Source organism: Vicugna pacos, chromosome 3 (genome assembly GCF_048564905.1).
Source record: "Vicugna pacos chromosome 3, VicPac4, whole genome shotgun sequence".
Lineage (NCBI taxonomy): Eukaryota > Metazoa > Chordata > Mammalia > Artiodactyla > Camelidae > Vicugna > Vicugna pacos.
The window spans coordinates 31,610,051-31,628,420 of NC_132989.1; the positions used below are offsets into that span (position 1 = coordinate 31,610,051).

The following is an 18,370-nucleotide window of genomic DNA, read 5'->3' on the forward strand; positions in this document are numbered from 1 at the left end:
TCGTGTGGCCTCTGTCCCGCGGGGAAGTTCAGCTGCGGGTCTAGCCAAGCCGGGCGCGTTTAGAGGCCCTCGTCCCTGGTCCGCGGCCCGGCGAGGATGGAGGGGGAAGGGAAGGGGCTGCTGCCTCCTTCCCCAAATCCGGTCCCTAACCGCCCCCTCCCCCGTCGTCTGCTCGCTTTGTACAGGCAGTCAAAACAGAGCTAGCGGCCAATTGAGGGGGACGGGAAGCAAAGCCGACTGACTCCTCGCCCCCTCCTCCCGGCCCCCCGGCCCTCCCTCCCCTTTCCCACTTCTCTCCTCGCCCTAACCTCGCCCCCATCCCCCGCTCATTTCCTCTCGCACCCAGGCTCGCCAATCCCTCTTTCCAAGCCGCTTTTCCAACCCTGGCCTTCCTCTCCTGTTCGCCCCCCTTCTCCCCAATCTCAGTCCTCTCCCCTCCCTACACCCTACCCCCTTCCTTCCTCTTCCCCTCCCCCAGCCCCTGGCTCCCCTGGTTCCTCCCCACCCGATCGCCCCCTTACTCTGTCTCCGCCCACTCTGTGCCGGCCCCTCGGTCGGAGCTGCGCCCCACGTGTGGACTGCTGCGCTCCAGCCCCCACTGACAGCCGCCGCCCGCCGGCCCGCCCAGCGCCCCGCCGGGCCTCAAAACCCCCGCGCCGCGCCCTCGCCCGCTGCATCTTCCCCGGCGTCCAGCCTCCCGCCCTCCCTCTTACCGGCGGCTCGCTCCGGCCCCGCGCACCTCCGCCCGGCTCCTCAGCCGTCGCCGGCGCGTTGCTGCCCCGAGGGACTTCGGGCGAGCTGGGAGAAGACCCTCCTCTTCTTTAGGGGGCAACTTTTGTTTGCTTGCCGGCTCCTTTCTGGTAACTTCTGCAGCTTTCCAAGATCAGTGCCCGGAGCGCACGGGAATCCGCCGAGTCGCTGCGTGCAGGCCCTTTTTTTCTTTTGAGGTCCGCTTTCTTTGTAACTTTACGCCGCGGCTGCTCGGGTTACTTTTGTAATTTCCCGCCCCCGCTTGCTGGCGGTCCTGGAGTCGCTCGGGGCAGCGGCCCGGGGGATGCAACGTGGACCGCGCGGGGCTGCCGGCCGCTCCGCCGCCGCGCCTCGCCGCCCGCTGCGCTAGAGCCTGCTCCCCGCCAGCAGCCAGGGGGCCGGCGCTCGGTCGGGGGCTCCCGCTAGAGCAGGGAGCCCGAGCCCAAGGGAGTCCCGGGAGCCGACGAAGGGCTTGTTGGACCCTGACTTTTTTCGGGCCGCGCATATTTTGTCTTTGAGCGCTTGCTCACCGCGGACCACGGTCCGCGCGCTCTCGGCGCCCGCGATGGGGAGACGGCGGCGGCTGTGTCTCCAGCCCTACTTCGTGTGGCTGGGCTGCGTGGCGCTCTGGGCGCAGGGCACGGCCAGCCAGCCCCAGCCTCCGCAGCCCAAGCAGCCCCGGCCTCAGCCGCCACCGCAACAGGTCCGGACCGCAGCGGCGGGCTCCGAAGGCGGGTTCGCGGTGCCCGAGTATCGGGAGGAGGGCGTCGCGGCGGCCAGCCGCGTCCGCAGGCGAGGACAGCAGGACGTGCTCAGAGGGTAGGTGGGCAGGCGGCACGGGGCGGGGGAGCCTTGGCTTGGCAGCTTTCCATCCCACCCACTCCCTGAAACTAGTTCTGGCGGCTAGTGGTGGCCCTCTCCACCAGCAGACCGCGAAGACTCCCAGGAACGCCTCCCCCTTTTCCTCCGCAGCTCTGCGGGCAACAAGCCCTCCCTCGAGGGGTTGGGCGGCGGGTGGGTCAGAGGCCCCTGAGTGCGGACGGCAGAGCGCCTGCCGAGCCCGCCGTGCGGGAACAGGTTCTCAATGTCGGGCGGAAGGCGCGCGTGAGTCCACCCGGCGCGGCGCTGGGGCTGGCGGAGTCTGCCTGCTCCCCACCGTCGGGGGCGCCGCTGCCGAGCCTTTTGTTTGAGGACGTGTGCGGGGCTTACAGCTCACTCTAAACATCAAGCCGAGCGCTCCACCTTCCGACGCGCCATCCTTGACACGTCGGGGCCAAAGCAACAGTTGATCAAGGAAGGATGGATTTGGGGACGAGGTCTAGGATTTTAGAAACGGCGTGTTCCCTTTGTTCTCTGCATCTGGAGGCTAGAATAGTACCAAATTATATGTTTCCATGTTTCTTTTCGCGCTTTAAAAAGGCAGCAACCAAGGACAGATGAAAGGCAATGTTTAGACGTTTCTGACCCTCCCCCATTACAGTGTCTCATTTACTTCCATGTCTGCGGCCCAAGCCCCAAGAATTTAAGTAGTTTTGGTTGGTTTGTTGTCCCGAAATCTTACAAAAACTGCTAATGTGTGACCGCACCCCTCTCTACGAGTGTGTGTGACTTCGCTTGTCCGTCACAGGCCCAACGTGTGCGGATCCAGGTTCCACTCATACTGCTGCCCGGGATGGAAGACGCTCCCTGGAGGAAACCAGTGCATTGTCCGTGAGTGCTTGGCTGGGGTCACAGCTTGGGGCAGCACGCACGGCCCCAGATCAGGGCCGACCTCTTGCATTCAGTCGTCTGGACACAGAGTTGCTTTTAGAATCTGGTGGCCACATAGCAGTAATAATTAGGACGCGGCCCCGTTTGAATGGTGGGGAAGCAGCAGCCAGTTTGCTTCTGTTTAGACTTCGCTTCTAGACTCTGTTGAAGGGCAATAATGATAAAGGTTTCAAAGATACTTGGAAGTTTTATCTTTCTATGTCTATTAATACAAATTGAAGGGGGAGTGGAGCAATTCCCTAGATAACCCCAAACCACTTTTTCCTGAAAGAGTGCAGATAAGACCTCAATGTGATTATGTAAATTATCTGTCTTTTGGCTCTGTGTGAGGTTTAAGCCATATGGATTCTTAGGCCTCTGTACAAAGCCACTTATTATCAATGGTTTCATCTCAGAAACAACGTTAACATAGATATGAACAGAGCATTCTTAGAGATTTAGAGTTGACCCGGGTTAACAAAAGTTTCAAAAGGACTCTTCCAAATAGTTTGACTCTTTTGGAGGGGTGAGGACGACATTTAAATTTAGAATTTCCAGATCCCAAATCGCATAGCGTGCAGTAGATTTCCAAAGTGTGAGTCTTAGGACTTCAGAAGTTTGGCACATCTGACCTTAAAAGTTTTGATCATTTTATTCAGTTCCCAGAGTGTATACCCAGCTCTCCAAGTTTTAATTGGAGAAGTCGTTAGTTATCAGCCTCACAGTGATAGACTGTGGGATGTCTTATGTCGCATGCCTGTGAATTTGTGAGTTTAAGTGTGACTGGCCTTTCCGTGTGTGTTTATATAGCACAGCCACATCTGTCTTGTGGGAGGAGAGCCAGGTATCATGGACAGCACATTCATTGAAAGTCAGTCTTGACTTTAGATTGACCTTGATGTTCTCCAGGGGAAAGGTAATTATGCAACAAGAAACAGAGAAAAAGGGCAAGCCACACTAGCCAAGGGGTAATAAGGATGTAGTGGCATCTCTGACTCTATATTTATTGGTTTTGTGGGTTCAAGATAGACGTTTAATGTTATTTCAGTGCAGTTTTTAAAAAAGCATGAAATCTCGAGTGCTGTGAAGATTGGCTTCTTATTTTTTCTACTCTGAAAGAATCCCACGATCTCCAGTGATGGGGCGGAATAAGAAGCAACAACTATGTTCTTTGAGGTGACTCATAAATATTTTAAATAAACACTCTGATTACAAGCCCTTCCTTTTATTAAAAAGAAAGGAAGGGTATTGGATTCATTTCTCTCCAATACAGAAGTCATGTATGTGAAGCATTTGTGGAGGGTGCCTTTACTTTTTCGTGCCAGTAGGGCGTTACTGTGCCTGCTTTAAACCTACAAGGTTCCTAGAGTCTTGAAACAGCTAACGTCACTCAGCACACACCTGCCGTTCCAGCCGGGAGTGACTTAGGCACTGCGGAAATTCTGACTCACTAGATGTAATGAATGTGACTGCCATTATTGAGTTGGAGGGCAGCCGAGGAGAAGGGATTGGTTTATGGTACGTGTTGAAAATCTGTAAAGTCAGATTTTATTGGATCAGTGTGGAATAGGAATTCCAGAGAACAGAGCCTTTCAGAATATTTACAGTAGAAATAGACATACAAATACATGTATGTGGCTCTCTGAGTGTCAGCTTAAAATACTTTGAGTCTTTGAATAACATTGTGCCCTTTACATGTTTAGAAGATCAGTTTTGGAAATCTCAGAGTAACAGTGAATATTGTACCCTGCTTTTCTACTACTTCAGATATTTGGGTGCTTATGAAATATATTGGAATGTCCATGTATCACAAATCTATAAAAATCATAATCTTTGAAATAATCTTTATATCTCTGAGAAACATTTACAGTACCTGTGTCAAGAGAGATCTACAAAAATATTTATTAGCACATTTAAAAAAGTAATTCAAATGCTCAAGAGTATAAAATGGTGTACAAAAGAGAGGGAGAATGTAATGCCTTTATATTCTCTTGCATGGGTCTTAAATAAATTTTATCTTTGAATATTTTGGATTAAATTCAGTGGTTAAATTATTACGACATTTAAAACCATAATATGTGGAGGTAATTACCCAATTGAAATCATCATACAATCAAAATACAGTTTTCATTCCATGAAATTCTGCCATTTGCAACAACATGGATGGACCTAGAAAATATTATTCTTAGTGAAATGTCAGACAGAGACAAATGCTGTATCATATCCCTTACATGTGAAATCTAAAAAATAATACAAATGAATGTATATGCAAAACAGAAACAGACTCACAGAGATAGAAAACAAACTAGTGGCTACCAGTGAGGAAAGGGGAGGGAGAAAGAACAAGCCAGGGTTATGGAATTCATAGATATGGACTACTATGTGTAAAATAGTTAGGCAACAAGAATATATGGTGTAACACAGGGAATTTGAGCCATTGTCTTGTAATAACTCATAGTGGAGTATAATCTGCAAAAATACGGAATCACTGTACTATGCGTTTGAAATTATAATATTCTAAATCAGTTATACTTCAGTTTAAAAAAAGAGTTTGCATTCTAGGATTTTTTCATGATAACAAATTATTCATTATATTTGCATAAGATTCACCCTCTGGCCAAAGAAAAGCCTCTAAGACAACTTATAAAAAGAGAGTAAGTAAAATACAAATAGAAAAAGAGGACCAAAGATTAATTTTCTCAAAAACTTACATTTTTTTTCTTTTATAGAGATATTAAGGTGATCAACTTCTAGGAATTTCAACCTGTTTGGCCTTGACCAGGCTTCAAGAGGAGAAGATATTAAAATAAAAATGTATCTCAAACTACTGGAAACCTAATGTATTTTGATTTGAGCTTCTGTATTTTGTTGTTATTGTTCTTAATTGTGGCCTATAAAAATCACTGAAGTACTTCCAGACTTTCAAATATTTGTTTCCAAAAGGATGAAACTGACTTTCTCACTTTCCATTTGTTTTTTTTTTAATCTTGTTAGAACATGAAGCAATGGAAAAACTTGCTTTTTAATTATTGTATTGTGAAATTATGCTGTGAAAAACATTCTGATCAGTGGAATAACAGTGGGAAGGGGCTGGCCCAGAATCATAGCATTTGAGACCTGAAGAGTCATCAGAACACCCCAGTATAATCCTTTTGTTTTATTTTACCAGTGAGAAAACTAAACCCAGAAAAGCTGTGGGGTTTTTTCCTGAGCTTGCAATGGGTCAGTGGCAGAGTGGGGACTCACCCTCAAACCTCTTCTTACCATTTACTCTCTACTGTGCCAGGCGTCTTCTCCTAGAATCACTGAAATCCCAACGCCCAGGTCCTCTCTTCCTTGCCCTCTAGTATTCCTGGTTCTTGTGGGTTTTGTGATTGTGGGAAGGACCAATATCTAGGTGAGACAGAAGAGAGGAGAAAGGGCCTCAGCAGTCCTGCATCTCCCTGGCTCTCGGATGTGAAGGGAACACGTGTGGCTGTGACAGGGATCTGTCTGAGGATGACCAGTCTCCAGTCCGTCAGACCTTCTTTGGGTTCAGGATTTGGGAGGGGGCATTTTGTGTATAACCTAAGCCTAGACTAATTGTCTGCCTGCTGGGGATGAGGGAGCTTTGAAATTAAACAGTATTTTAGACATTTGTCTTTGGAAAGTTACAGGTGATCAGAAAATATGGTACATTTTAAGTAGTCAGTTCCATGGCAAGAACCATGTTCTTGCCTAAAATTGTTTTTTTTACCTTCACGCTATTACCTGTGACATTTTCATTTACAAGAAGTACTGATGGAGATGCTGGACATATTATGTGGATGTCAAAAGGCAGTTTGGAGGAGAAAAATAATTATTGAGTCCACCTCTGAAGAACATGCCCTTTACAGATTGGGAGTCTCCAATCTCTTTGAAAGTTGTGGCAACCCCCACTTCCCCAGCAAAAGACACAGACACACATTTACATACATGTTCATAGCTAGTTTCGGGGCAGTCTCAGACTCTTCTCTTCCTGTCTTGATGTAGCCAGTCATGGAGCATTAAAGCTCTAGCCTGTTTGTGCAAAGAGAGAATTCGGTCGTGGGTATTGAGATAAATCTGTAAGCTTCTAAATGAACTGACTCTAAATATGGGCGAGACTTCCCATTGGAAGGCACTAGGCTAACGATTTTGAGGATCTGTAGTATGTGCTGTGTCCTTGAGCCTAACATTCTTTGCTCTGGTGACCCTCATACCTTGGAGGTCACAGCTGCAGGAGGCGTTGACTCTCTCTCCATCAAGATGTCGCTGCAGCTTTTCTGAACAGCAGGAATAGGCTAGGTTGTGGAGGTGACATGGGAGAAGGAAGGCTGGAGGAAAGAGAGAGGGAATTATTAAGGGGAGCAAAGATTGATGATGGGGTAGGTCAGATACCAGCCGGGAAGGAATGTGCAGGGAACCCCTGTGGCTTGGCCAGGTTGTTACAGCATGGACTCTCTGGCTCAGCCAGTTTCACATTCTCTGCCTTCCTGGGAAGGTCCTTTACAGAGTGGGCTGTGTTTTCTGAGGTCCTGTGGGTTTCCTCAACCCTCCCAGCTTCCTAGGACCGAGACTGTCTTCTCGTGGTGAATTCTGCCTGTGAACTCTGCCTTGAATGGAAAAGGCCACCTGTGCTGATGAGAGTTGAATGGTTAGGATTAGGGAACTTGAAGTAGCTTCACCTGTTCCACATCATCGTAAGGGTAATGATGAGACTGATGACCTGTCTACAGTGGGCAGTCTCCTTGTATATCTGAAGTTAGACGTGGTGTGTCCCATATTTTATGTCTGAATTTTTCAGGTTGATAGTTTTTAACTAGCGCTTTCTTGTTTTGTCAGCGGTGGCTTACTACCTAACTGTTCACTTGCTTTCCTCTTGTGCTTTCTGCAGCGATTTGTAGAAATAGTTGTGGAGATGGATTTTGTTCTCGTCCTAACATGTGTACTTGTTCCAGTGGCCAAATATCACCTACCTGTGGATCAAAATCAAGTATGTTTTTCATATGTGACCTTACTTACTCCATTATCTGTAAACTTTTGAGTAAAAACTAAATGTCCTTTTAAGGAAGATACAGACCCATGATTATTTTCCTCACTAACTAGGTCGGTATTAATCTTTGGAATAAAAATCTTTGGTGGCTTAATTATTGCTACCCCAACAACTAAGGGATAATGAAGGTAATGATTTTCATTAAGAAAAATGATTTCATTCTGGTCCTATGCAGTAAAAGGGCCTGCATTCTGTGGAGAAGTAATTCTTAGAGAAGAATAGTTATAACTTACTGAGTTTTTACCATGTTCTAGGTACTAAGTGTTTGACTATATCATTGTACTTAATCCTCATGTGAACACTATGAGATGCTATGATTTATACCCCATTGACAGAGAAGGAGGTTGAGGCACACATGAGTTTAACTCACCCAAGGTAACATCTCTTTGAATCCAGGAATATTCATGCCTAAGTCTGTAGACTCAAACTCTGGGCTCTGTTTATTGGCTTTGCTTAACCCCTGCAGGATACCCTGTTTTGTGGGTTAACTAAAGCGGACGGATAGAGGATTGGGGTGACAAGTATTTGCTGTGTACTAACCAGATGCTTTACATATATTGACTTATTTTATGCACATGAACTCCCAGCAGCTCTCTCAGATCACTGTGACAGTGGACTAAGATTGTATTTTTCATGAGCTAATTAGAAATTGTTGGGTCTTTAAGGTCCGAGATTATTTTTTTAGACCAGTGTTTAAGGTAATGTTATATGACACTGTGGAAGTAGCTATTGTTTATTTAATTGCTCGGTGATTAAATCTTTAAGTCTGCCTCAAACTAGTATGAAGTTGTTATATTTTTAACATTTCCCTCTACAAATTTTTCCCAAGAAAAAGTAGTACATAATCTGTCTGACTGAGGAATATAAGATTCAAGATTTGTACGACAGAGGTCATTGTCTGATAATGAAACTTCTGATTAATGCTCTAGTTTCACTTTTTTTTTTCTTAAATAATCTGTCATTTTCCCAGTCTTTTAAAACCTGTTGTTCCGAATTGAGAGAGACTTTCCTTACCACCCTGATCAGCCATTTCTCCACCACTTTACTTCACCCACCTTGTCCGACTGCCTGGGAGGTAACTTTGCCCATAGCATCATTATCCTATTTTCTTAGTTTTCTCATGCGTGCCTTCAGCAAAAAAAAAAACCCCAAAAAACAAAAAAACAAAACAAAACAAAAAAAAACCCAATCCTGGAGAAATTTTACAATTCAATTCCTTAATTCCTCTACCTCATTTCCTCAAGAGGGCATCTGAATATTCACTAACCAACCCTCGGTTTGTAGTGTATAATTTAACAGGGGATCCATGAATTCACTGGCCTTGAGTAATACTCACTCCCTTTTCCATCAGGAACTTTTCTGTCCTTTCCATTCCTCCCGGTGCTCCGTCTCCCGAAAGCATTTAGCGCTAGTAATCGTTCTCTTCTTGCAATGCTCTCTTTTCCCTTCACTTGTGTACTATTACTGGCTCACAACGCTCCTTTTCTGAATTATTATTTTTAGTCTCCTGTCTGTATCTTCTTTTATTGGCCTTCCATTCACAGTTTAGAGTTCCCAAGAGTTCTGTTTTCCCTGGGTGAACTCATTTACACATATGTCTTCAACTACCACCAGTATGTTGCCAACTCGTAATGATTATCTCTAGAATAGATCCCTCCACTGACCTTCATATTCACATGTTCCACTTCCTATTGGACATTCCCACTTGAATGCATAGTAAGCGTCTGAAAGTGTGCTGTGAAACACCGGTTCATTGCTGACCACAGTCTGCTGCTTCCGCAGTTTCCCTTGCCCCTGAAATGGCACTGCCATCCACCCAGGGCTTAAGCAACTCCTCTTTCTCTCACATCAGGTCTTTTAACAAGACCTGTAGGTTCCACTCACTGGAAAAAAGTATCTCACATCCATCTTCTTTCCAGCACCACTGATGCTGAATGGGTCGGCTACCCTCCTCTCTCACCTGGACTATTGCAGTAACCTCCTGTTGGATTCCCTAGCTTCTGCCTTCTTCAGATCCTTTCTATCAGAGCAGCTAGAGTATCTTTTAATAATACAAATAGCATTGCTTAACTCTCTCATTTAAACCTTTTCAATGACTTCCTGTTGCATTTGGGATACAATGCAAACTGTTCATGACCACCGAGCTCTTGTAGTATCTGGCTGGATCTGCCTGCTTCTGTAAGATCTTCCCTTCCTAGTCTGCTTCCTTATAATCATGTGAATCTTTCAGCTTTTCAAGCAGCGGGAAAGTCTTTTGATGTGCTGCTTCCTCTTCCTGTGAGGTTCCTCCCTGGTTCTTCTCATGCCTTGCTCATTTTCATTCTTCAGAACTCAGCTTAAATGTCATGTCGCATCAGAGTGGTCTTGTCTGGCTCCTGTATCCAGATTCCTCCTTGGCTCCAGGCTGCCCTCCTTCACAATACAGTGTCCCTCGGAGAACTTACCACAATCTATAATGACACTGCAGTATTTGTTTGCTTGTGTCTTTTCTGCCTCCCTGTGGGAATGTAGCTCCATGACAGTGGATACCAAGTCCGTCATGACAGCAGGGCACTGAATTCTTGAGGCAGGCGCTCAGCCACTGCCTTCTGAATGGACACACAAGTGCCCCCTGCATCCCGGAACATGCATTTCTAGTCCTCTTGTCTCTAGATCCTTTAACACTGAAAGTGTAATATATTTTAAATACATACTAAATAACATATGTTGTGACAAATATGGTCATGTTGCACTTACATTTACAAATACAGTTACAAATAAATAAAGGTATGCTTGGGTCATAACTTCTGTAGAATAGATGTCATTAATTGAATACTTAGTATCATTTTATAACTCTCACAGATACTGTAATTTTGGTGATTGACAGTTTTGTGTTTTTTGTTGTTCTTTGCAGTTCAGCAGTGCAGCGTTAGGTGCATGAATGGTGGGACCTGTGCAGATGACCACTGCCAGTGCCAGAAGGGATATATTGGAACTTACTGTGGACAACGTAAGGCACATTGGGATAGACTTGATTTATTAGAAATAATTTGCTTTAGAGGGCATTTCATATGGAATCATCACTGAAGGTCTTGTAAAGCCTATGAGCATTTAAAAAATAATTTTATATAGGAAAGATGCATCTTATAAGTGAATATCTAATTTTTCTTAGCTCTTTAAAAATTTTTGTTCTAGAATACTGATGTTGTGGAGCACTGCTAGTGCTTTATCAAGTGAGACACATAAGCACAAGTAAATACTGACTTGCTCTTCCTTTAGCTCCATAAAATACCTTTCTAAAAAATAAAAAAGTCTTACAGGGATCTCTCTTTTTTTAGGATATCCCAAATTTAACCCTAGGAGAGCCAATTTTATAAATTGTCCTTTTCTCAAGTATGTTTAATTATTTAACACCACAGTGCAGAGCTATGAAATGAGCTTTTAAAAAATCATAGGTCACTGTGAAAGAGGGAGCTCTGACCCAGCACGGGTCTCATCTTCACTCACTGGGGAATATCCTGTACTAATCCAGGACCGACCTTTTAGCAAGGATGTAAGGATTGTGGCTCGTCCCTGGGGAATACTCTAGGTTAGCGTTCCCCAAATTGTGGGACTCTTAGAGGATTCCTCATAGTTTTAAGTATGCATGAGTAGAAAGACATGATGCTAAAGAAAGTTGAAACTTAAATGGTAACAAAGTCCCTTTTCACCCCGTTTGCATTTTATCAGATGCAGAGTCTAGGTTTGCTGCTAATCTTCAAGGCCTCCCTAAGAATTGTCCAACCATTTTAACGTAGAAGGATCAAGTCTTAGGTGGGCGAGACTATCTAGCTTGTTTTAAACTGACTGTTTTATATTTGTTGGTTTAAAAAACTTTTAAAAATTATTATAGACTATATATAAAATTTACCCTTTTAATTATCTTTAAGTGTATGTTCAGTGGCATTCACATTATTGTGCAACCCCCACCCCCACCCCACATACAGAACTTTTTTTGTGTTGTAAAGCTGAAACTCTGCACCCATTAAACACCAACTCCCCTCTTCTCCCTCACCCCAGCTCTTGGCAACCACCATTCTACTTTCTGTCTCCATGAATTCGACAACTCTAGGTACTTCATATAAATGGAATCACATTGTATTTGTCCTTTTGTAACTGGCTTCTTTCACTTAGCATAATGTGTTCGTGGTTTACCCATGTTGTAACATGTGTCAGGATTTCCTTCCTTCTTAAGGCTGAATAATATTCCATTTTGTGTATATATCCTATTTTGCTTTAGTCTGTTCATCCATTGATGGATACTTGAGGTGCTTCCACCTTTTGGTTATCGTGAATAATACTGCAGTGAACATGGGTGGACAAGTGTTCACTCAAGTCCTGTTGGATATATACCCACAAGTGGAATTGCTGGATCATTTGGTACAATTCTATCTTACATTTTTTGAAGAACTTACATTACTGTTCCCTATAGTGGCTGCACCATCTTACGTTTTACTGCTGGTGGGAGCCAGCAGTGCACAAGGGTCTTTCTGATTACTCCACGTCCTCACCAACACCTGTTACTTCTTTTTTTTTTAACGATAACCATCTTAATGGATGTAAAGTGGTATCTCCTCGTGACTGTTGAAGTAATTTTTTTAAGATTGCCCTCTAGTTAGGATAATTGTAGCTTTCCATTTATAAGTGCCATAAAGTTTTCTTTTAAAATAATTTAAAATAAATAGGTAAGTTGATTTGAAGAAAAATACTCTGTTAAGGTCAGGAGTTGACCAAATTTTTCTCTAAAGGCCAGATAGTAAATATTTTAGACTTTGTGATTTGTATCAGTGCTCAACTCTGCCATGTGATAAGTGTTTGGATTAAGCTTGTATTAGACATAGAAGCTATGAAAAGAAGTCTGTACTAATGGAATGGTTGTGATGGATGAGAAAAAGAAAAAGCAATGGTCCATAGTGACAACTAGAAGATTTGGATTGAGCTCCAGGCTGAATGGCGATGTCATTTCCTTATATGGGAAAGACTGAGCAGAAGTGGGTTGGACTGGGGTCAGGTGGGACTAGGAACAGGGGATGTCAAGAGTTCTGTTTTGAATTTGTTAGATGAAGAAGTCTGTTAGATTTCCAAGTGGACAGACCTTTGAACTCAGCTCTTAGGATAGAGGTCAGATAGAGGGATATGCATTTGGCAACATGTAGATTGAATTTTTATATGGTTAATATTTTAATCATAGGCCTGGATAATGATTCCTAGGAAGTTGGTGTAGGTAGAGGAGAGAAGTGGGCTGAGGCCAGAGCCCCATGCAGCCCAGCATTCTGAGGTGGAGAAGAGGAAAGAGGAGCCAGCAAAGAACTGAAGAGTAGACAATGAGACAGGAGGAAAAGTGGGAGAACGTGGTAATCTGGAAGAGGAAGGAAGAAGGTAGCGCCAACGGTAGAGATTTATATTGTCCTGGGTCAAAACAGTTGGCTTTTGTTTTTGCCCTCTTTTTAACATTTTAACCTGATTCAGCATTTGTTTTTATCTGATACGTTTGTGTAGAATAACTACAGATTTGACTTACATTCAAGTGTTTGTACTTACGTGTACGATATAGGAGTCTGTCTAATAAAAACCTACACTTCTGTTATCTAGCACAGAGTAGGTGCTCAGTGAGTGTGTATTAAATAAAAATGTTCCAGCTTCTGCAGTCACGGTCAGTGTTCTGTTTCACAGGCTGGCCACCCTGAAACAGTTTGCTTCTCCTTTCTCCTTAGGTCATAGTAAGCACTTAAGAAACTAGCTCATATTTCCATCCATAGTTTTTTCTCCCCTGCCTTTGTCCCATGCTAGGTGGAAGCATTTTTTACCCCCTCCCTGGGTGGTCAGTGTTCTTCCATGGTGGAAATTTAGGCATATACAAATTTCTTTCCAACTTGCAGTGGAAAGATAAATTTGTTTCCGTTATGTTTTGTTACCAAAAATATTACTTTATAAAATTAACTTCGATCATAACTCATTCAAAAGAAGGAAGATTACCTCTTTTTTTCTTCCTTTTGATCCACTTTTATCTGGATTGCCTGCTTCTCTTCTTTGGCTGTTGCTCTTCAGTGTAAACTTTGGATATTGTAGAGCAAGTCTTGTTTTCCATACGAATACTCTACAGTATAAAAAAGAAGAGGAATTAAGCTTTATAGAACACCTTTAATGTGTAGCCACTGTGCACGCTGTTTTTTACATCATTTTATGTAGTCCTCAAACTCCTATGAAGTAGGGGCTGTTAAGTCTACTTCACAGGCAGGGAAGCTGAGATTCAGAAAGATGATGTGACTGAGATGTGCTGGGGGTGGCAGAACGCCTGTTCTGTACCCTGCATTGTTCTGCCTCCCAAAAAGGCGGGAAAAATGCTGTGAGATTTTGATACAGTGCAGGATTGTTTGAGAATCTGCAGTACATCAAATCTACAATAGGTGCTCGGGATACAAGACAAACTCTCTGGTCCCTCTCCCAGAAGAGCTCACTCTCATGTGAGGGCAGGAACAGAAGCAGACGGCGGGATCAGCGGGTCTCCTCCTGCTTGTTCACAGGAACCTTTAATACTTCTTTAAATTATTGAAGATCCCGAAGGTCTTTTGTTTAAATGGGTTATATCTGCTGATACTTACTGTATTAAAAATTAAAATTGGGAAATTAAAAAAATTATTTCACTTGAAATAATGAAGACCCATCTTACATATTAATATAATCTTTTATGAATAATAATAATGTTTTCTAAACCAAAAAAATCTAGTGAGGAGGGGCATGGTTAGTCTAAGCTGTCTAGGTTAGCCTAGATTTCATCTGTACTGGGCAAGCTCTTTCCAGGAGATGCTCAAGGCTTATCTAGCTCTCTTCTGTCTGGCATTTGGAAGCTCTGTTTTGGAAAACGCTGAGAGAACCCCTCCCTTCACCTCCCCAGGGACAGATCCTGAGTGTCAATCATGAATGCTTCCTCCACTCATGTCTTAAAGGCTAGCCTAAGTGTAATGAGAGAATATATCTGAGAAAGTGACTTTCATTTACATTTCTTACAGCTTGAGAGTATTTAAAGAAAATTTTTCTTGTTTTAATTAATTATATTAGATGAGTGTTACCCATTTGCAGCGTATCTTTAGCAATCAAAACGTTCCAATCCTGACAGTCGTTTCTGTGGAATTACACCCTACTGAGAGTTCTCTGACAGTTTTCTGTTTCTTCCACATTGCTGCCCACCTCCATCTTTCTCACGCTTCTCATGACCTCTGTTCCTCCTCTTTTATCCTGTATATTTCTCCTTCTAACTTACTGCCCAGCTCTTATTTGAAGGCAGTGGCAGGGATGAATTGGAAGTTCTATATAGAACTCAGCTTGGGACAAGTGAAGAAGCAGAAAGATGTAGTTCTTAGGGAGACGTACTTACGCAAACGTATAAGAAATCCTGCACTGGAGCAAAGCCTGACATAGACCAAGAATTTTAAGGCTACTGGTACACTGATGCTTTAAGATGAAGATGTTTCAAAGTATGCTTTTTGGTCTTGCTACCGTGAGCAGAACAGAGACCATTCTGTGTGTTCTGGATGATGATAGGTAATCCAGTTGCATGTCCCTGGTAAGAAAATAGCAACTCTATTGCATCTTTACTCATCAGTGTATATTGAGCTTCCCACATATTGGAAGTGCACATAAATGCGACAGACGGTTCTGTTCAACAGGTGGGTGGGACACACGCTTTTCATGTCGTATTTTCTCTTGGAGTAAATGTGATTCTTGAATTCAGCTGTCCTCAGTATGTTTCATAGGAATACTTATTTTTCAAGTAATCTGCAAAGTGATTTTTGAGGAGACTTTCTCGTCGTGGGTCCTGGCTGCGAGCTGGGTGCCACCACAGGGAGGGCGGTGGGGACAGGGGTGCTGCTCAGGTTCCTTTCTGACTCTCTGACTCCCTCTGGGTCACCTGAGCTCCACATCCCGGTCTCCCTGGGGTCATCATTATTTAAAAGTTTTGCACTGTGAGTTAATTTTGTATGAAAGAACTTAACTGTGTTGAGACCGTGAGATTTACCCCTTTCTTTCTGTCTATAACCTGCATGTACTCTTGATGCATTAGATACTTCTCTTGGTATTTTCTTGATGAATCAATAGTATTTTCCCCCATTTTTCATGTCAGTTTTGCCTTTTCCTTATTTCTTCCACCTTCTTTTTTTCTCTTGCCTGATTTTTGCTTCTTTATTGCTGTATCTTCTTCATTTTTTCATGTTACATTTTGCCCTCTCTGTTCTCTGGAGTCTGCATCCTTTTTCATACACTTCCCCGTGTCTTAATCACCTCCTTACCTAAGAAATTAGATTATAGAGTTAATAGACCTGGATTCTATAGAGGATTCTAACTATATAAGCATTAGATCCAGACAATCCTTGTGATTCTGATTTTTAAAAAATCTTTTACCTGCTTAACCATGTGATTTACATGAATTGTGTAGGTTTTGATCTCAATATACACTTCAATATATTAACTTAAATGCATAATGTGATCTGTAACTTGTGTTTTAGAGGTAAGAGCCATTATTGGCTATGTTTTTACAGCACTGTGTGGTCCTTGGACATTTACTGTGTAATGAGCTTCTTGCTGTGTTTGTGTGCAGCCGTCTGTGAAAACGGATGTCAGAATGGTGGACGGTGTATTGGACCCAACCGCTGTGCTTGTGTCTATGGATTCACTGGTCCACAGTGTGAAAGAGGTAAGAAGAGAAAAGAAGTATGAGAACCTCCCTTTGGAGAAATCTATTTTATTGTAAAAATGTGTAATTTTTTTATTACTCAACAAAAATTCTTCTAAATAGTATTTCATTCTTCTTTGATTATGTCTGTAACTTGGATGGTTAGCTTTTGAGATAGAGCTAATAGCAGCTGAAGTGTTGCAGTTTTTTCCACCAGAATGACCTCAGTTCAGGAGGCCAACTCTGGGGCTATGGCTCTGGAGTAATTTTGAGTGAGTGACTGATGGCAAATTCTAATAATGTGCTTAATTCAAATTGTAAATCAATGCTTGGAAGTACTGCCTCTGTTAAAAAAAAAAGTCAGGATATTCTTGGCTGCAAAACAAAGAAAAATCTGAAATTAATTGCCCTAACCGATAAAGAAAGACATTCCGTTGCATAACAAAAGGCCTAAGGTAGAAGGCTTCAGGTAGAAAATGATCAAGGCTTTCATTCTGTTGTTCTGCTTCTCTTGGTCCTGCCCTCCTTTGTATGTCAGTTTTGCCCTACCCTGGAGTTCTTTTCAGCTGTGAAGTGTTTGCCAGCAGTAACTAAAGCAGTATGCTTTCTTGTTCACATCTAAAGACAGAAAACCTTTCCTCTAACCATGAGCCAGTAATAGCCTTTAAAGATACTCCATATGCTGATTGGCTTAAGCTTTGAGTTTTTGAACTGGTCCGTGGTAAGAGGAATGGTATTAATGTGTTCCATGTAGATTTATCAGGACCTGTCTTTGAAGCAGAAGATGTTGTAAGTATCCCCAAAGTCTCATGGAAGGTAGAGTTCAGTATCAACCCAGTAAAGCTGTAGGGGGCAGAAGAAAAGGGGCGGGGGGAATGGATGCTGGGTAGACATTCAGCATTGTCCACTTTATCCATGTAAATGGTTGGTCAAGTCAATATGAAATCAACTTACTATAATTTGAATAGCAGTTAAACTCATGACCTGTAGACTGCTGAAAATCCCCAGTGTTGATGCAATAAGTGAACTGTTAATAATGTCCTGATAGCAAGTGGGTATATCAAGAAGGTAATAAGCCTTATAAAATGTGATAAATAACTATTTAACAGTGAACCATAAGAGTAAAACAAGCTTAAACTAAAAGCAGTATTATATAATCATTCGTACATACATATATACTCAAGTTATTTTCTTGATTACATAGATACTCAAGTTTCCCAGGGCTTGCCATAGCATCTAAAGCTGTATAGTGCTTTCTTTGTTGCAAAAGTCTGAGTACGTGAAGCTGTGTCATTGAAATATTACGGATAAGTTGTGGTGATGGTTTATGTATGTATAGAGGCTTTGAACTGCAAAGAAACCTTATGTTTTAAAAATTGTATTCATTACACTGACAAAAACTTAATCCTGCTATTCTGGTTAAATCTTGAGAAGAAACTGAGAAATTAGAATTATATGGTAAAGTTTGAAAAGTAAGATGTATGCAGCCTTTTAACATATGCTTGTATGTATATGTACATTAAGATATTTATATTATTCCTAAGGTAATTGAGATTTCTTGGGACCGAAGCACATTCCACAAATGACAGAGTTTATACTTGCACTTAGGACAAATTAAAATGCCTTCACCAGATGCTTTTATTTCGGGAAGAAAAATTAATTATGAAATGTTAGCATAAAATGATAAGTTGTTGAGAATGGAGTAAAACAAATTTCCTAGATGATGTTAAGTTTATTTAAACACCATAGAATGGAAAATAGTTAAATTACAATTCTCAAACATAGTTATAATTGGTGGAGATGATGTTCATTTTTCTGGAGGTCATGTAAACTTTGCAGCATTTTCATCCTGAAGCAGACTTCAAGTTCAATTCCTAATTGGCAAAAAAACTGTGTAGTTTGGACTCTGAGGCTTCCAGGCATTACATCATTATTCTACAACAGTTATTCATTCATTAGATTTGCTGGTCCTTACTAAATTTATGAGAATCCAGTAAAGGCTTACATATATTTTACATGTACAGTAGCATATTTTCAGAAAAATTAAAAAATTAATTAGTTAACTAATCGGCCTGAAGGATTTTCTTAAAAACATGGGCTTGTTTCTTAAAAATCTTTTTCAGTACTAA

General features: G+C 42.5%; 1 protein-coding gene and 1 long non-coding RNA gene across 2 annotated transcripts in view; one reads left to right on the forward strand and one right to left on the reverse strand.

Annotated features, from left to right (window-relative positions):
• Positions 1 to 1,263: 1,263 nt before the first annotated feature.
• Positions 1,264 to 18,370, forward strand: part of FBN2 (fibrillin 2) — a 207,644-nt gene continuing 190,537 nt past the window's right edge. The window contains exons 1-5 of the mRNA XM_031673106.2: positions 1,264 to 1,569; positions 2,378 to 2,460; positions 7,394 to 7,492; positions 10,446 to 10,541; positions 16,167 to 16,262. Coding sequence (XP_031528966.2) covers positions 1,316 to 1,569; positions 2,378 to 2,460; positions 7,394 to 7,492; positions 10,446 to 10,541; positions 16,167 to 16,262 — 628 coding nt within the window. The 5' untranslated portion in view covers positions 1,264 to 1,315. The remainder of the gene's footprint in view (positions 1,570 to 2,377; positions 2,461 to 7,393; positions 7,493 to 10,445; positions 10,542 to 16,166; positions 16,263 to 18,370) is intronic.
• The window catches only part of LOC140694046 (uncharacterized), an 81,278-nt gene continuing 65,089 nt past the window's right edge, over positions 2,182 to 18,370 (reverse strand). The window contains exons 6-10 of the long non-coding RNA XR_012069791.1: positions 13,547 to 13,667; positions 6,720 to 6,833; positions 6,454 to 6,537; positions 5,764 to 5,892; positions 2,182 to 2,661 (exon numbers count right to left, since the gene is read on the reverse strand). This is a non-coding gene — a long non-coding RNA (uncharacterized lncRNA). The remainder of the gene's footprint in view (positions 2,662 to 5,763; positions 5,893 to 6,453; positions 6,538 to 6,719; positions 6,834 to 13,546; positions 13,668 to 18,370) is intronic.